This window comes from Tribolium madens, unplaced genomic scaffold (genome assembly GCF_015345945.1).
Source record: "Tribolium madens isolate multiple individuals breed KSU strain unplaced genomic scaffold, Tmad_KSU_1.1 Scaffold_19;HRSCAF=116;Tcas5.2_LG9, whole genome shotgun sequence".
NCBI classification, from domain to species: domain Eukaryota; kingdom Metazoa; phylum Arthropoda; class Insecta; order Coleoptera; family Tenebrionidae; genus Tribolium; species Tribolium madens.
Window position 1 is genome coordinate 6,894,978 of NW_025400983.1, and position 14,885 is coordinate 6,909,862.

Here is a 14,885-nt window from a genome sequence, read left to right on the forward strand (position 1 = left end):
CCGAATGACCGTTGATGTACTTGGTGATTGAATGTATAACGAGATCAGCGCCGAACTCCAACGGCCGTTGGAAATAGGGGGTCACAAAAGTGCTATCAACGGCCAGTAAGACATTATGTTTTTGGGCAAGTTCAGCCATTGCTTTTATGTCCATGACTTTTAAAGTCGGGTTAGTGAGACTCTCAATCCAAATCAGCTAAAATTTGCGTTGATTTTGAGCCCCAATTTTGAGCACACTTACTTTGGTGTTGGGTTTGATAGTTTTTTCAATATCTTTTTCGTTAACGAAGGTGATATCGAGTCCGAACTTCGAACAGACTTGTCTAAAGAGCCGATTAGTGCCCCCATAGACGTCATCCCCGCAGATGATGTGGTCCCCGGCTTTGAAAAGACTAGCCACGGCTGTGGTAGCCCCCAGGCCTGAGGACCAGCACAGTCCATATTTTCCGTTGTCTAGGGTTGCCAAACATTTCTCTAAAACTTCTCTACTGGGGTTGCCGGAGCGACCGTATTCGTATTTCTGCAATTTTTAATAAAAAAAAAATGCACGACTGTTTTTAACGAAAAAAAAAAGTATTACCTTGAAATTTGCAGGGCCATATTGTTTGAAAGTTGTGGAAGACACCATGGGGGTGACTACAGCCATGGAGTCCCATTGTTCCGGTTCCTGAAACGCGTGAATTGCAGCAGTTGCGAAACCCTTATGTTGGGGAAGATATCCACTCTCGCCGGCCATTTTGAAGACTGAAAATTCCAATTAAAGATTGTTTCAATTTAAAATTATAATGACTGATTAGATTCAATAGAAAAAACATCACTGGGTTTAAAAACAATCCGCTTAATTTCAGTCGGCAACAAAGAAGCCTGTATTCTGAAGGTCGCACGAAATTGATTAAAATTAGTCATGTTATGTTAAAAATGGACCAATTTGATTAAAAAATCGACCACAGAATGGTTTATTTTTGAAAAAAAATTAAAATATCTGAGTATGTATTAATTTATTGTATTTATTGGGGGGGAATGAATGGCCACGTGTAACTCGAGTTTTTCGAATTCTACACACCTGCCACTAAAATTCATGACAACAGATCAATTTTTGATCAAATTTTACTAAAAAATTGTTATTATTCATGTTTTTTACCTCTAAAACTTGACTGGAAATTTTCAACACACCTCAAACTAATTCTACTGCTCAGTCTTTCGGACAGGTGCCTGAATAATGTTACCAAAGCCAAATTTATTTCTCTTTCACAATTTTGTCTCAAAATATTTTCATTCTTATTGTGATAAACCCTAAAAAAAGCGATAAAAATTGAACTTGATTTTATGCTTGTAATGCTGTAAATTATGAAAGATTTCGTCACCGTTAAGTGTTTTTTTAAATGTTATCAATTTGACGTCATTTATTTGCATACAACCTTCAATACTAGTGAAAAAGATTGAAGCTTTGGCGCTCATTTTCAAATTGGGGATTCAAAATGGTGGACTTTCTCTTCCGTCATGCGCAGTAACCTCTTGAAGTAAAGTTTCCGGTAAATATTTTGTTAACTTACTGTCGAGAAACATGAAATTTTACGAGTTGATTATTGGTAAAAACGGTCAATATTTGTCAAATACGAACATGTTGTTACAACTGTAATGTTTTTGAATTAATTTTTGATTTTGGAGCGTGCAATACGGTAGAAAAAAAGAAGCAAGCAACGTGCCGGCATCTTGAAATGTGAAGGCGTCGCGTTGAGGTAATTAAGATTGAATGTGCGTTAATTAAGCCCCCGATTGTAATTACAAAACCAATTAAGTATTTTTCTGCAATTATTTTAAAAGTACACAAAGTGAACGGCCCGTTTGCTTAATTCTGATCAATTTAAAATGGAAATTTTGTATCACAAATTCATGATGGCGGCTCAGGTTTCATAATGCTAGAAATGTTTTTGTGGTTTTAATTACATAAACAAAGTCAAAAAGCCGATATTCGTTAATTCACTCGAAAATTTTTGTTTTCGTTTTCAGTATTATTAGAAATGGTCATCAGTGATAATTAATTTTGATCAGAATAGCACGGAAATGGGGGTCCACGATTTGCAAGTATTTCTCGAAAGTCCTAGTTTAGAAGGAGGTGCCGTCTCTGTTGATTTATTAAAAATCGCCCGGAACGTAACGCAGCGTCAACAGCCCCACAATACGAACCGTAAAATTAGACCTATTGGAAACAAACTGAAACTCATTGTAGATGCTGAAAACTGCCTCGACCGGTTATATGGGGGCTATTTTTCAGGTAACCAGTAATAAGCGTCAAATTTTGTTTAATTGACATGTTTAGATTGGGCTTGTGGGGGACAATGGAATCGCATGATTCAGTTCCTATCTCTATTAACACGTGCTATAGAACGTGGTAACATTGAATTGGCTGTGGTTTTTAACGGTACGATAGAGTCATGTCGGATGAACGAATGGGTAGCGGAACAAGCAAACAACAGACAAAAAGTTGGAATGGTCTTGAAACACATAAATACCAAAGCTACACCACCGCCGAAGATCTGGTGGACGCCCCCGACGTGTCTCAGGTCCAGCCTTAGGATGGCTCTGAGACACTTAGGAGTAACTGTGGTAAGTTTGAGAAAGCCTCCATCTTCCATAAAGTAACACACGGGCGTTATGTAACCCATGTGATGTGTATGGAAGTAAAGCAATTTTACTGTGATGTCATTACGCTTTTATGAAGTCCAAACATTGCAGTATACAAATTTGAACGCAAGTTAATTAAGTGACCTTGATTAAAAAAATGGGTTGTAGATGTGTACCATGGATGACCACCACCAAGAAGTCATAGCGTATTGTCGGGAATATGGGTTCCATGGTCTTTTAGCAGACGACGCTGAATATGCTGCCTTTGACCCACCGCGATATTTTTCAGCCGAAAATTTAAAATTAACATATAAAGTAAGTGAATGGAGACATTTTTCTTGTCTTTTGACCTTCCAAATGTCGCTTGTTGGGATTTTATAATTGTCCTCACGAGTTGTTGCCGGAAGGAGAGTGATAAAACTTGGATGATGGCAAGATTATACTAATCTTGTCCTCACATCCGAGTTTTAACATTTTTTTCGTGAAATAAATTAATAAATGATTGCTAAAATAGTGATTGATATTTCAGGGCTCTTTGGAGACTAAAGAATTCATGATAAACGAACTAACTAAATCCCTTCAATTGACCCAAGACCAGCTTTGCGTAATGGCAGCTCTAATGGGCAATTTTTTGTTAACTGAAAGCGATTTACAAGACTTTCACAAAAAAATCGGTATCACAAACATAATTCGAGATAACAAAGTAAGTCATCTCGTGTGTTTTTACCCTGACTAATGTTTGATTTAGTCACCAGCTGAGTTTAATGTAAAAACCTTGGCCGATTTTGTACGGTCGTTGCCTCCACCTTCAAATATGGACGCTTTAGTTAATGCTATGCTCGGATATATTGACGAAAAACGTGCCTCTAAATTTAGACAGTCGGTTCAGTACTATCTCAATGGTACGGCTAGTGGTTTTCTTAAGTATTGTGCACCGGCAGCTACACCCAAAGACAAGAAAAATAATGCACAAAATAATAACGAGAAAGAAAATGATGATTTGGATGTCTCGGGGACCGAATTTGCGTCAGAAACAACGGAGCAAGAGGTGCGAAATAGATGGTTTTGAGTCAATTTAGAATTGTTTTTATTGCAGGAGGAAACTCTTCACAATTATAAACTAGCAACCGCGAACTTGGTTATGTCATCAGAGTATACTTTGGATCAAAACGGAACACACAACTCAAATAATGGTACTTTTTTGTTTACAATTTTTTTTGCCTTCCTTAAAAGCGCCTATTTATTTTTTTTTTCATAATTAAATAGGTTGTTGCACGGAAGGAGAATAACTTAACTCTGGGTGCGGACTTAATTTTGCTTTGAATTTAGTCCTCAATCTGAGTTTAAACATTATTTTTTCTTATTATTTTTTTGTAGTGAATAGTTTTGTTTTTAGTTTATTAATTTTTTAGATTCTTCTCATTTTAATGGACTTTTAAATGGTTCCATTCCCAACACTAATCAGAATTTGGCTAGCACTTCTAGCGGGACTAGAGTTAATCTTCTAATCAGTTCAAGCAGTTCAAACACCAGCAGTGTTCCATCGTCGCCCAAACATTCAGCTCAGAGTACACGTTCCACTGCTGGTAAGTCAAATTCAGTTGTAAGCCAAAACCTTCCAAAAAAGCACTCATTTGGTTGATCAATAACCAAAGGAGTTGTCACTGGAAGGAGAATAATTGAGCTCCGGGTGGTGATTTTGCTGCATTTTTGGCAACATCCTCAATACGAGTTCATACATTATATAAAACAAGAAAAATTGTGTGCAGTTCGGGAAAAATATTATTTTTTAGCCTTGTCGAATCTGGTGACGCCGAATGTTTCCCCCGACGTCCTTCGAACGGCGTCGCTACGCCACCAGAAAGGCCTAATGGCGTCCATGATTTTACACGTTTTGAGTACTCAAGAAGTGCGTCTGCCTTGTTTGATGGAGGACGAAGGCAACCGTGAATTTCCGCCGATCCACGACGTGTACCAGCCGCTTCGACAGCGCGTCTATGCAGTATTGTTTAATTTACACCATTTGCGTTATGTTCACACTAAGAAGAAAGAATCCGGGGAGATACCGGAAAATTCGTCTCAACCAGATGTCGTGGTCAAGGAATGGATTTACAGTCGATCGAATCCTTACCAATATCCTGAGGAAGTCAAAGCAGAACCCTTACCATGGGCGGTGCCAACGCTTCAAAGATTATGGTTTGGTCCGGCTCTGGATGATAAAAGACGCCGAATGAGGGCTTTGTTATCCTGTTTGAATTCAGATACACCTTTGATATTGAATACGGGATACGTGCCTCAGCATATGTTGATAATGGCGTGCGTTTTGCGCTATATAATGTCTCAAGATAAACCTATTATGAGACGACACGAATTGGACGCCTTTTTGTGTCAAGCTTTCAATGTTGATCTCATGAATCCTCAATACTTGCAAGAATTAACAGTAAGTCGTTTTTAAACACGGTTTAAAACATTACAATGACCTATTTTATTTAGCTCAACGTTGTTACTAGTCGTGGAGTACAGTTGGCAGCTTTGTTTATGCAAGGAGTTGAAATGGCACTATTGGCGAACGATGCATGTGGGGCCCCATTACCCTGGCTTATGTGTTGCCCTTGGTTATATTTCGACGGTAAACTGTTTCATTACACGTTAAACCGGTCTGCACATTCTAAGAATATATTGGAAGTGTGCGAAAATCATATCGAAAGAGTTGTTAAAGTGGAGAGAATGAGGAAGGCCATTTTGGAAGGCTTGGATGTCAAGTTTGCTAAAATGCCATTAGCACCATTTCCAGGTAGTTAAAAATATTTTCATTATAATATCACAATTGAGACATAATTTCAATAGGGATGCGTCCACCACCACCTCAAGGCCTCCCGACCATGCCCTTACCCTCAAATCGTATCCCTGCCGGTATGCGACCCCGTCCCATTTCGTCTCGAGGAGGCCAATTGCAAGTCGCTGGGGTTGTTGTGGGTTCATGGGGTGCTAATTACGGATATCAGCAAAATATAAGGCAGCAAGGCCCATTAGGGGGATATCAGGGACGAGGGCGCGGCATGATGGGGCCTCCAGGACCCAGTAATTTTAATCAGCAGAATATGCCGAGAGGTAGGGGACAACAACGCAAACCTGGACCACCGACATTCCCCGTCAATAGGAAAAATAACGTAAGTTGGGGTGAATATAGAGCGAATGCCGTTTCAAGCGTTGAGGGGGAGTAACCTTCCAAAAAAGCACTCGTTTGGTTGATTGATAACCAAATGAGTTGTCACTGGAAGGAGAATAATTGAGCTCCGGGTGGTGATTTTGCTGGATTTTTGGCAATGTCCTCAATACGAGTTCAAACAAATTTCTGCTAAAGGATAAAATATGAGCCGGCATTCGTAACAAATATTCCAAAAAATTCAGATTTTACCAATGAATTATTTGCAGGCAAATAAGAAGCGTAATAATGCGAACAAGGGCGGCAACAAGGCACAGGCGAATCAGGAGCACACGCTCACAGTTAAAACCGAGAGCGGGTGCGTTTTACGGTAAAGTCATTCTCCAAATGCGTTAACGTGTGTTTTGAATATTTTTTCAGAGACATTCCAGCTGACGAAATCATCCTCAATAGTGATGGTGCGGTAAACACTGGAGGAAAGTCGGAAGACTGTATGAAGAACAGCGAGCATAAGGGTCAAGGCGATGCTCCGAATCTGATTAATTAATTATGAAATGAAGTGTATGTGTTGTGTTTTTTTAGTCGCTGGATTTTTTTTTATATTTTTTTAAGTATACTTTGTTTACGAATTCGAAGACTTCTCGAAAGTGGAGAAGTGAAGCCTTATATACAGTCGATTAAAGTGTTAAGAGACACGGTGTGGGAGACTGGAGAGTGTGAGTGTCTCGCGTTATCATAAGTGACTGACTGGTTTTTTAAATCGCGTTAGCTCAACAACGATAATTTAGCGGTGACGGTACGTCGAATGTAAATTTAGGGTTGTAAGGTTGGTAGTACCGACGCCGCTCAAGCTGCGTTCAGATGAAAATCTGAAACGCTGACTGATTGTTTGAGAGCATATGTATATTTTTATATATTTGTTACAACTGTTATAATTATATATTGACTGAGAGAGTGCTTTTAGCACTGCTGTGATCATATTTATGGTATTTATACGTTTAGATCTGTTGTTGGATCGCAAAATAAGTCGTTGCGTGTGATGGTTAACGATTTATTTTGTTCGAATTGAGAGTTGGTTTTGGATGGTTCCCAGAAATCGTGACCTTTCGGTATATGCCAATTACCAGTTATTTGCAAACGCTCTGTATTTGAAAATTGACATTAAATCTTGTCCATTGTTCTAAGACAACTTTAATCATGCATAGACTTCATGTAAGGAAATTCGATGTCAAAACCAAATTACTTTTTCATCGAAACGAAGTTTTTTGCTGTTTAACTCTGACTTGCGCTATTGCTCATGGGAGACAATATAGCCGAAAATTAACTGAACGCAACTTTGAATCCAAATGATTCTTAATTTACATCAGAATATTGTCAAAAGTAAACAAACTAATCGCTAAATTGAACAATACTTACAATTTTACGTAGCTGTTTATTCAACTATACACATGTAGAGAAAAAAAAAAGATTACATAATTTAGCTCACCAATAATAGACATTGTATTAGTAATTTATCCGTTCTGGATGGAATTATCGTAATGTTCATGAAATGTGTAAACTTTTCGTTGTAAAATTGTTACGCTTTCTTTGCTGATGATGGTGTATTAACTCCGCCGACGTTACATTTTCCTTAATTATATATTATTGCTTTTAGTTTCCTTGGGATACGATTTTTTTTTTAGTTATTGTGTTAAATTTAATAATTATGCAAAGTTTCCCTTTTTTAATCATTATATGTACATTCTATGCTTAAACTATTTAGATATTTGGAAAGTATGTAGAGTATTTACAATTCTTTTTTTTTTTTTTCTAATTCACAGTAACTGATATATTTAACTTTATATATGTGTATATTGGCTCTATGGGTGAAAGGGCATCCATATGAATAAATATTAAAGTACCTATATTTAGATAAAATAGTATGTGATTTTAGAAAACTTGGGACAATATCACAGAATTCTAGACTGTTTTTTTTTCGTTTCCAGGATAAATTTATCAATGTCAGAACCTACCGCTTATTGTCTTGATGTAACTTTCTGAAATCACCATAAATTCAAAGTTTTCACTTTTTATTGTAATTTATAATTATACAAAATAAAAGATTGCAATTCGATTTGTTTGTAACGATTTACGCAACAATTAACTCTTTACAAACAATTGAAATGCGATTTTGATGTGGAAGATATGCTGGAAAGGTACCACCAAGTATCTGTAAGATGCAAATGAAAAAGTTTGAATGATTTTTCATGCTTTTTATTCACCTTTTCCCATTTCCTATCCTAAAAATCATGGCGGCTTTTCCCTAGTCGCCATGCAACAAATCTGACATTCAAAAAATTCCAAAATCGAAATTTTTGTGTTGAAATTTTGTGTTCTCAAAATTTGTTGTTTTTCGGGAAAATGGCGTGTCATGGCACCAATAATCAGGGTACGTCCTTACTGGCCGAACTCAGTGACCTCGTACATCAAATTGGTGACTGGTTGGTACCCATTTTTTTCGATTTTCCGCCTTTTCTAACTCTTGACCACAGCAATAGCCAACCTTGTAGCTGCTGCCCACCTCCCCCATGCATTCCTTGTAATGTTCCCTACGCCCAAGTTACCATGACTTGCCCACCCCCTATTCTGGTCCCGACGCAGCCCCAACCTGTGAAGCCCCTTCAACTTCCGTGTCCTCCGGCCCCTCCGAGCCCACCAATAGTAATTAATGTTCACTCCAAAATCATAAAATAACTAGTAACTTTCTTAGCTAACTCCCGAGGAAGCAGAACGAAGTCGTTACGACAATTTTTACAACAATTACAACATCGATTGGCATAGTGAGAGTCCCGCCTGTAAGGATCACGATCGTGATCATTGCTGCACCCCCGATAAACAAAGGGGGCAAACAGTTGATGGCAAAACACCCTGTTGCGAAGATTACACGAAAAATAAACAAGATGAATGTTGCCCCCTCCCTGGGTGCCCCACGGGATTCAAACCGTGTACTATGAAGTTAACTCCGCCTCCCGGCTGTCATCCTTGTGGTGTTTGGTGTGCTGAAGTCCAACCCTGTCCCCCGAAACCCAAAAAGAAGAGCAATAAATATGAGCCGGGACCCTGCACCAGGCCTTGTTGTAAGCATTGGAAGCCTAAAGAAGGGCCGTGTCTTTATGACGATCCTTGTAAAGCTCATTGTTTTAATCATCCTCCAGGAATTAAACCTTCTGGGAGGTACCCGTGATGTTTACGTGTCGTCAAGTGTTAGGTAAGAAGTAAAAATGGTCAATTGTATTGTTTATTTCGGTATTTGTCTATGATTTGTAAATAAAACTAAATAAGGTAATTGAAATATTTTTGGATTTACAATCATTATTACATAATTAATCAATATAACTGATGAGATAATTATAAGCCAGGCATGATGAAAGCGACGTTGTCTAAGGTACTCATGAGTTGTTCAGGGCTGCAGCAATTTTCTTGTAATTCAGGGATTTGTTGAGTGAGGCAGAGGAGGGGTCCCAGGGCGCAAAGTAGGGAGTCGAGGAGGACTGACAAGCTCCCAGAAACAGCAATTTGACCCTAAAATAATAACCGTACAAAACTGGAAACATATTCAACAATTTTTTGAGCACCTCGTGCTCTTTAAGTCTCTCTCCAATTATAGTGAGACTTTCCCCCAACAATTTCAAATGAGCGGCCACGTCAATGGGTTTAATACCATTCACTTTATAGCTATCTTTCCCTCTGGGACTCGGGGGTGAAATACTTGACGTGTCATAAGACAAACTCCCGGGCGATGTTTTTGAAATCGGAGTCTTCTTCCCCGTTGCTTTGGACCCACCTTTGCCACCCCCTAAAACGCTTAATCAAACCCCCGAATGTAAATTCACGTCTTACTTGGATGTTTATCGGTTTTAACAATTCTGCCATCCTTGATAATTAGTCGTTTTTTAGAAGTGTCTGTATCGAGTCGTTTGAAACCCCCTGTTTCTTGTTCATCAAAATCGCTGTCTGTGTCTACAGAATCAATACTCGATTCTGTATTCGCGGGCAATTCGTATTCACTTTCGTAATCGGACTCACTCGCTTCGTCGTAATTTTCAAAACTGTGATCCGATTTGATAAAAACCTTCAAAGTTTATGTTAGTGTATTGATTAAAAAAAAATGCTATTACATCTTCGGGACGTGGCATTTTCCGAGGTGGCTGCACATCAAAATCCGATTTTCGTCCAATCCCTTGTCTTTTATTAAACGACCTATCAATGTCATCCGGTGATTCGAAATCCATCAACTTTGACGACTTTTTTCGCACTCTGCCGCTCCTCGAAACACCTGTTACTTCTAAATTTATTGTTTCCATTAACACATTGTCCAAACAAAACGATAAGAAATAAAAATAAGAAAATAAAACACTACATTCTCATAACATAATTTATTAAAAAAATATACAAATAAATATTATGAGGTAATCGTGTCCTCCTGGAGCCAACCGTCTTCATCACTTAAAAATCTCCTTTTCACAGTTGTGTTCATGTAGGGCCTTAGGGCCCACTCTGTATCAGCAGCGTCTGCATTGTCAAGAGTCCCTAATTTAATTTCATATAGGCGTAACTGAAATCGAGGCCCCACTTCTGACAATTCAATCTGAAAATTATTTTTTTAACAAATTAATTTAATTGTGTTGGTGTAAATACAAAGAACTTACCTGTTTATCAACTGTTTTGTAAGTGTGGTGCCTAAAACTGATATAATCGTCATGATTCGCGAAAGTGATTATCCGTTTGGAGTCCTCCTTCGGCACCGGAAACAAGTACTTCAAAATATTCGTGACTCGTTCCCCTAGTTTTGTTTTAAAATTATGAAAAATTAAGTGGGGGTACTGCTCCGACATGGTCCCCAAATCGGGGATATCATGCCTCATGACAACATCCGACATTGTGAAATAAGCCGTGGGGCCGTAGGGCAAATGGCAAACGACCAGACTATCCGGGACCCCCCTGTGCTCATGCACTACAATAAAATCCGTCACGTCGTTGGCCCTACATGCATGTATCAACTGTTTCATCTCGTAGTTGCCCCGATTCATCCTTTGTGCGTTGGGAAAAATCAGTCGCAGTTCCTTTACGAACATTTTGAGTCTCGAGCTGGGGTCTCGACTGGTCGTTATGACAATTTTGGGGTCTTCGACCCCCGCGTATCTGTACTCGTCGTCGATAGAGCTGGCGAGGGCCCCGCCACTCTCACCGCCGAGTTGGACGGCGGCTTCGGGCCCCGAATCTTCCCATTCAAGCTTCTTGGCGTAGTGGAGAGCTTTCTTTTGGAGGTCCCCATGGATGGGGATGTTTTCTTCCAAACTGCGCTTGATGCGGTTCTTCTTGTCTTGGATGGATTTCTGCCGGTCTTCGACGGTTTTGCGGTAGAGATACTCCCGGCGTAAGCGGGCTTGGCGGCGTAACATTTTTGAAATGTATAACCTCAAAAACACGTGCACTTGACAGGTGACAGTAAACAATCGCTGCTGCCAACACGAGGAAAAACAAACGGAAAATTGTTTGTTTATTAAAAAATTGGGCGCAAAAGTGTCTCTTATTGAAAAATTATACAACTATTCGAGGGAGAAATAAACTTATGCGTTTGCGACAACTTACTATTATTTAAAGATTACTAAAACTAAAATTAACAACAAACCTTCCGATTTTTGCTTCTTAGCTTGAAAATTTTCCATTGCTTATCACACCGCGCTATCACTTTAAACCCACATATTTCGTCACTTATTTAACTGTTTCGAGTGCTAAAATAATTGAAATTTCGTTATAGGATAATTATTCCCACAATGTTTGGGAACTTGGGAAGTGTTGTCAAGTTAAGTACGAAATCCTGACGCAGCGAAAATCAATAAAGCCGAATCCCACGAAATACTATATTTCGAAAAATGTTTTCATTATGAGCACAGTTATCAGATTATTAAGTAATAAAACTGTTTAATGGTCAAGTAAGCAAACAAGTATTAGACAATAAACTAAAACATGTGTGTATCAATTTCTTCAAGTAGTCCTTGGGGGAAATACATACCCACTGTAGTTATTACCAAAATGAAATTCAAAAAGAGAAAAAATTATCGTTACAGATGATCCTTGATACATTTGACGGGACAACAGTGGGGGTATGGCTTTCTTAAATCTACTGGGATATCTTTGTAACAGTTTGGAGCCCTCATTAAACGCAAAGCACATCTAAAACCAAATAATTAAATTTAAACGTAAATCTCTATAAATTTAGACCTTCTATCATAAAATATAGACCCGTTAGGATAGCAATAAGCCATTTCACATTTCCCTAAGACCGGTAGTTTTTTATGAGGCTCTAAATGACCCAATCTTTCGTCAAAGCATCCAACTTCTATTACATTTATGAATTAATGAATAAACTGTTAATAAGTAATAAAAATAACACATACTTCGATTTGAATTGGGTGTGGAGAATTTATATCCTGGTCCTGCGCCACAGTGAATTTGTGAAATACACAAAGTTAATATTAAAAGAGACTGCATTTTTAGTTTGAAACTATACGCACGTTTAGTAATTTGTTAAATTTTACATTGTTCATTTTATTAGTGATAAGTTTGAGTAAACACCAAAGCAATTAGTAATACAAATACACAAGTAAAAAGTGCGACGTGACTAGAAATATACAACATAGGTATAATTACAGAAATGTAAAAATCGTTGTAAAATGAGAGCATATCTATTTTTTGTGTTTTATTATACATTCATAAAAAAATATCCAACACTTGTTGGGTAATTTATTTCATTAAAAAATTACAAAGTAATAACTAATAACTACTGTTCGGCGATCGATTTTATTTTCTCGTTGGAAAATTTATACACATAAAACTTTTATAGATTTTGGATGTTGTCAAATTTTGAAATTAAAAGCGAAATAAAAAGTGGAAAATACCGAAGAATTTGTCTTAGAAATTACACTAAAGACAAAATTATTTCTATTAGGTTTTATTGGGTAATACTACAGTTTATACAGAGCGTCCTTCACTTCTTCTAAATTTGAAACATTACTTTTTTTATTTGAGATTGTATTGTATTTTACTCGTATTGTTCTTCGGAGTGCTATGTTATGGTTAATAAATAGTATTACATATTAAGTTTTGTCTTCTTTCATCTTCATTTTTGAAATACTATGTGGTATTGAAATAAATATTGAAATAAAACACTTGTGATTTTATTCATTCATTTTGAGAATGAACTTCATAAAATTTTATTTTCTAAAAATAGAAAAAATCTCTCAAGAGTTAAAAAAAGATGGTAGCCCAACCAGTCTGTCCTTAGTTGTGCATTTTCTGGGACAACATTGCGGGTAAGTTTTCTCTTTGTCAGCACAAGTCCAGGATTTATCAACAGGATCACAGCTAAAACAAAAAATAAAACCTATGGCAAATCTGAAAAATAATGAAACCTTATTATTTGCATCGATCCAGACTTATCTTCAAGACAATAGGCTTGTTCACATTTTTTTGGAACCGGGATTTTTTCTCCAGCTTTTAAATGGCCAATTCCATCTCTATAGCAACCACCAGGTTCTATAACATAATTTTTTTAACTTGTATCTATTATTCAAAAAGTCTTACTTCGTTTTGGATGAGGCGATTCCTTATTAGTTGCTGCTTCAACGTTACAATTAAATTGGAAAATGGCTAAAGTAAGTACTACTGCTAGAAGCATCGCCTTTATCATCATGTTTTCTATCTCGAATAACTAGGTTGGGGGGGTTAATTTCGGTTTTTATAGGTAGAATTTGACTATTAAAAAACACTAACAGATTTATTGCAATGGAATGAAGCAATTCGTAGTTTTTATTTTCATTGCAATTTTTGGTATTCAAGGTAAAATTTTTATAGAAATGACTGACTGCTTTTTGTGTTTTTTTATATTATTTGACGTAACAATAAAATGCAAAAAACTGGCATCTGATAGGATACAGTATCCAATACACAATATCTCTAGCCACATCAAAATAGTAGACTGAAATTCGAATAGAAACAATTTTTGCCGGAAATAATGGCTAATTAAATATTTTAGAAATTAAAATAGAATAAAATGTTGTCTGTACGGGTATAATTGTCGATAATATCCCTCCCTTCGATCGGGCTTTAAACATATACAGGGTGACCCAGCAAGTTGAAAAAGTCCATTAGACCTTTAAATGGCAAAATTTAAAAAAATGTATAGGACCTTGATAGATACTAATATAGTGCATCACTTAAAATTATTTTCAACCATACAGCATGTCCCAAAAATAAGTTACGATACAAACTTATGTGTTTTTAAATGAAACACCGTATATTTCTTTGCATTTTTAGATGTAGCGTTTTAAAACAATGTTTTTACGCTAAACTTTTATTCGTCGATTTCGCTTAGTTTTAGAAATAAAACCTTTTTTTTGACAAAAACAAAATTTATTACACAAAAACTAAGACAGCTAGAATATTTTTTTTACTTCTACAAAGAAGAAAGTACAGAACTTAAAGCTGAGGCAATTTTTTAGTGTTTTGCATTTGTAAAGATTAATAAATTAAAAATAAATAAAAGTTTGTTGAAAGTTAAATAACACCACGGATTACTTATCCGTTGATTTATCCAGAGATTGTAAAAGTCGTTATAAATACTGAAAGTCGAATGATTTTATTGTAAAAATAAAGAATAATGGATTCAGTTTAACACAAATGTGATTATTAAGTGATATTTCTTCCATCTCTTGTGCTACTTACTGAAACAATATTAATTTTTTTAATGTTTAACGTTAAAAATCTTTTTAAATATTGATTATAGACACCTAAAAGTAAATAATTTTGAAAAACAATTTAATAATCTTTAAAATGCAAAAACAATAAATAGCGTGTTCCATTTAAATTTTTTAAGTTATTGAACTTTTAAAAAAACCTTAATTTTTTTATCTTTGCAAATGCAACACACTAAAAAATGTTACAACCTTATAGCTTGTACCTTCTTCTTTGCAGTAGTAAAAAAATATTTCTAGATGTCTTAGTTTTTGTGTAATAAATTTTTAAAAAGTGCAAAAAACAGTCTTATTTTTAA

At 36.6% G+C, this 14,885-nt stretch overlaps 6 protein-coding genes across 10 annotated transcripts in view; 2 read left to right on the forward strand and 4 right to left on the reverse strand.

The window, feature by feature from the left end:
- Positions 1 to 1,374, reverse strand: part of LOC123015802 (cystathionine gamma-lyase) — a 7,926-nt gene extending 6,552 nt beyond the window's left edge. Inside the window, exons 1-4 of one of the 2 annotated variants that reach the window (XM_044415775.1) lie at positions 1,174 to 1,374; positions 581 to 744; positions 242 to 520; positions 17 to 196 (exon numbers count right to left, since the gene is read on the reverse strand). In XM_044415775.1, the coding sequence (XP_044271710.1) occupies positions 17 to 196; positions 242 to 520; positions 581 to 736 (615 nt within the window). In that variant the 5' untranslated portion in view covers positions 737 to 744; positions 1,174 to 1,374. Of the gene's footprint in view, positions 1 to 16; positions 197 to 241; positions 521 to 580; positions 745 to 1,141 lie in introns of both variants that reach the window. The other variant, XM_044415773.1, reaches the window with a different exon arrangement.
- Positions 1,375 to 1,507: 133 nt separating this feature from the next.
- Positions 1,508 to 8,034, forward strand: LOC123015800 (constitutive coactivator of PPAR-gamma-like protein 1). 2 transcript variants are annotated; one of them, XM_044415770.1, is made up of 13 exons: positions 1,508 to 1,739; positions 2,011 to 2,275; positions 2,321 to 2,607; positions 2,794 to 2,940; positions 3,155 to 3,328; positions 3,374 to 3,673; positions 3,722 to 3,818; positions 4,038 to 4,211; positions 4,419 to 5,065; positions 5,119 to 5,419; positions 5,473 to 5,795; positions 6,061 to 6,161; positions 6,212 to 8,034. In XM_044415770.1, exons 2-13 carry the CDS (start codon positions 2,065 to 2,067, stop codon positions 6,336 to 6,338), a joined length of 2,889 nt encoding a protein of 962 aa, XP_044271705.1. In that variant the 5' UTR covers positions 1,508 to 1,739; positions 2,011 to 2,064; the 3' UTR covers positions 6,339 to 8,034. The 2 variants fall into 2 exon arrangements, with proteins under 2 accessions (XP_044271705.1, XP_044271706.1); XM_044415771.1 differs by having other exon boundaries at positions 6,061 to 6,149.
- Positions 8,035 to 8,099: 65 nt separating this feature from the next.
- LOC123015806 lies at positions 8,100 to 9,116 on the forward strand. Of its 2 annotated transcripts, XM_044415783.1 has the most exons (4): positions 8,103 to 8,271; positions 8,323 to 8,491; positions 8,541 to 8,907; positions 8,986 to 9,116. In XM_044415783.1, coding segments are annotated over exons 1-4 (618 nt in total). In that variant the 5' UTR covers positions 8,103 to 8,191; the 3' UTR covers positions 8,988 to 9,116. The 2 variants fall into 2 exon arrangements, with proteins under 2 accessions (XP_044271717.1, XP_044271718.1); XM_044415782.1 differs by having other exon boundaries at positions 8,100 to 8,271; positions 8,541 to 9,116.
- On the reverse strand, positions 9,055 to 11,647 carry LOC123015804. Of its 2 annotated transcripts, none has more exons than XM_044415780.1 (5): positions 11,463 to 11,647; positions 9,949 to 10,106; positions 9,671 to 9,902; positions 9,406 to 9,626; positions 9,055 to 9,352 (listed from the first exon to the last, which is right to left on the reverse strand). In XM_044415780.1, exons 1-5 carry the CDS (start codon positions 11,497 to 11,499, stop codon positions 9,179 to 9,181), a joined length of 822 nt encoding a protein of 273 aa, XP_044271715.1. In that variant the 5' UTR covers positions 11,500 to 11,647; the 3' UTR covers positions 9,055 to 9,178. The 2 variants fall into 2 exon arrangements, with proteins under 2 accessions (XP_044271715.1, XP_044271714.1); XM_044415779.1 differs by having other exon boundaries at positions 9,949 to 10,115.
- LOC123015803 (U3 small nucleolar ribonucleoprotein protein IMP4) lies at positions 10,171 to 11,452 on the reverse strand. Its single transcript, XM_044415778.1, has 2 exons — positions 10,480 to 11,452; positions 10,171 to 10,418 (listed from the first exon to the last, which is right to left on the reverse strand). Exons 1-2 carry the CDS (start codon positions 11,230 to 11,232, stop codon positions 10,233 to 10,235), a joined length of 939 nt encoding a protein of 312 aa, XP_044271713.1. The 5' UTR covers positions 11,233 to 11,452; the 3' UTR covers positions 10,171 to 10,232.
- A 100-nt stretch (positions 11,648 to 11,747) lies between the features above and the next one.
- On the reverse strand, positions 11,748 to 13,528 carry LOC123010362. Its single transcript, XM_044407219.1, has 4 exons — positions 13,418 to 13,528; positions 13,246 to 13,369; positions 13,100 to 13,198; positions 11,748 to 12,007 (listed from the first exon to the last, which is right to left on the reverse strand). The coding sequence occupies exons 1-4, from the start codon at positions 13,524 to 13,526 to the stop codon at positions 11,896 to 11,898; spliced, it is 444 nt and encodes a 147-aa protein (XP_044263154.1). The 5' UTR covers positions 13,527 to 13,528; the 3' UTR covers positions 11,748 to 11,895.
- Between the last annotated feature and the right edge of the window lie 1,357 nt (positions 13,529 to 14,885).

Bases quoted from the DNA above. Each gene is read 5' to 3' on its own strand.
- LOC123015800 (XM_044415770.1), top strand. From the start codon at position 2,065: ATGGGGGTCCACGATTTGCAAGTATTTCTCGAAAGTCCTAGTTTAGAA. The intron at 3,329-3,373 runs GTAAGTCATCTC...TGTTTGATTTAG, and splicing joins ACATAATTCGAGATAACAAA to TCACCAGCTGAGTTTAATGT. The intron at 6,162-6,211 runs GTAAAGTCATTC...ATATTTTTTCAG, and splicing joins GAGAGCGGGTGCGTTTTACG to AGACATTCCAGCTGACGAAA.
- LOC123015806 (XM_044415782.1), top strand. From the start codon at position 8,192: ATGGCGTGTCATGGCACCAATAATCAGGGTACGTCCTTACTGGCCGAA. The intron at 8,272-8,322 runs GTTGGTACCCAT...TCTTGACCACAG, and splicing joins GTACATCAAATTGGTGACTG to CAATAGCCAACCTTGTAGCT. The intron at 8,492-8,540 runs GTAATTAATGTT...TAACTTTCTTAG, and splicing joins CCCCTCCGAGCCCACCAATA to CTAACTCCCGAGGAAGCAGA.
- LOC123015803 (XM_044415778.1), bottom strand. From the start codon at position 11,232: ATGTTACGCCGCCAAGCCCGCTTACGCCGGGAGTATCTCTACCGCAAA. The intron at 10,419-10,479 runs GTAAGTTCTTTG...AATAATTTTCAG, and splicing joins ACAAAACAGTTGATAAACAG to ATTGAATTGTCAGAAGTGGG.
- LOC123015804 (XM_044415779.1), bottom strand. From the start codon at position 11,499: ATGGAAAATTTTCAAGCTAAGAAGCAAAAATCGGAAG. The intron at 10,116-11,462 runs GTTTGTTGTTAA...CAATAAATTTAG, and splicing joins TAAGAAGCAAAAATCGGAAG to AAGTAACAGGTGTTTCGAGG. The intron at 9,353-9,405 runs GTGCTCAAAAAA...TTATTATTTTAG, and splicing joins AGAGACTTAAAGAGCACGAG to GGTCAAATTGCTGTTTCTGG.
- LOC123010362 (XM_044407219.1), bottom strand. From the start codon at position 13,526: ATGATGATAAAGGCGATGCTTCTAGCAGTAGTACTTACTTTAGCCATT. The intron at 13,370-13,417 runs GTAAGACTTTTT...ATTATGTTATAG, and splicing joins ATCGCCTCATCCAAAACGAA to AACCTGGTGGTTGCTATAGA. The intron at 13,199-13,245 runs GTTTCATTATTT...TTTTTGTTTTAG, and splicing joins GGATCGATGCAAATAATAAG to CTGTGATCCTGTTGATAAAT.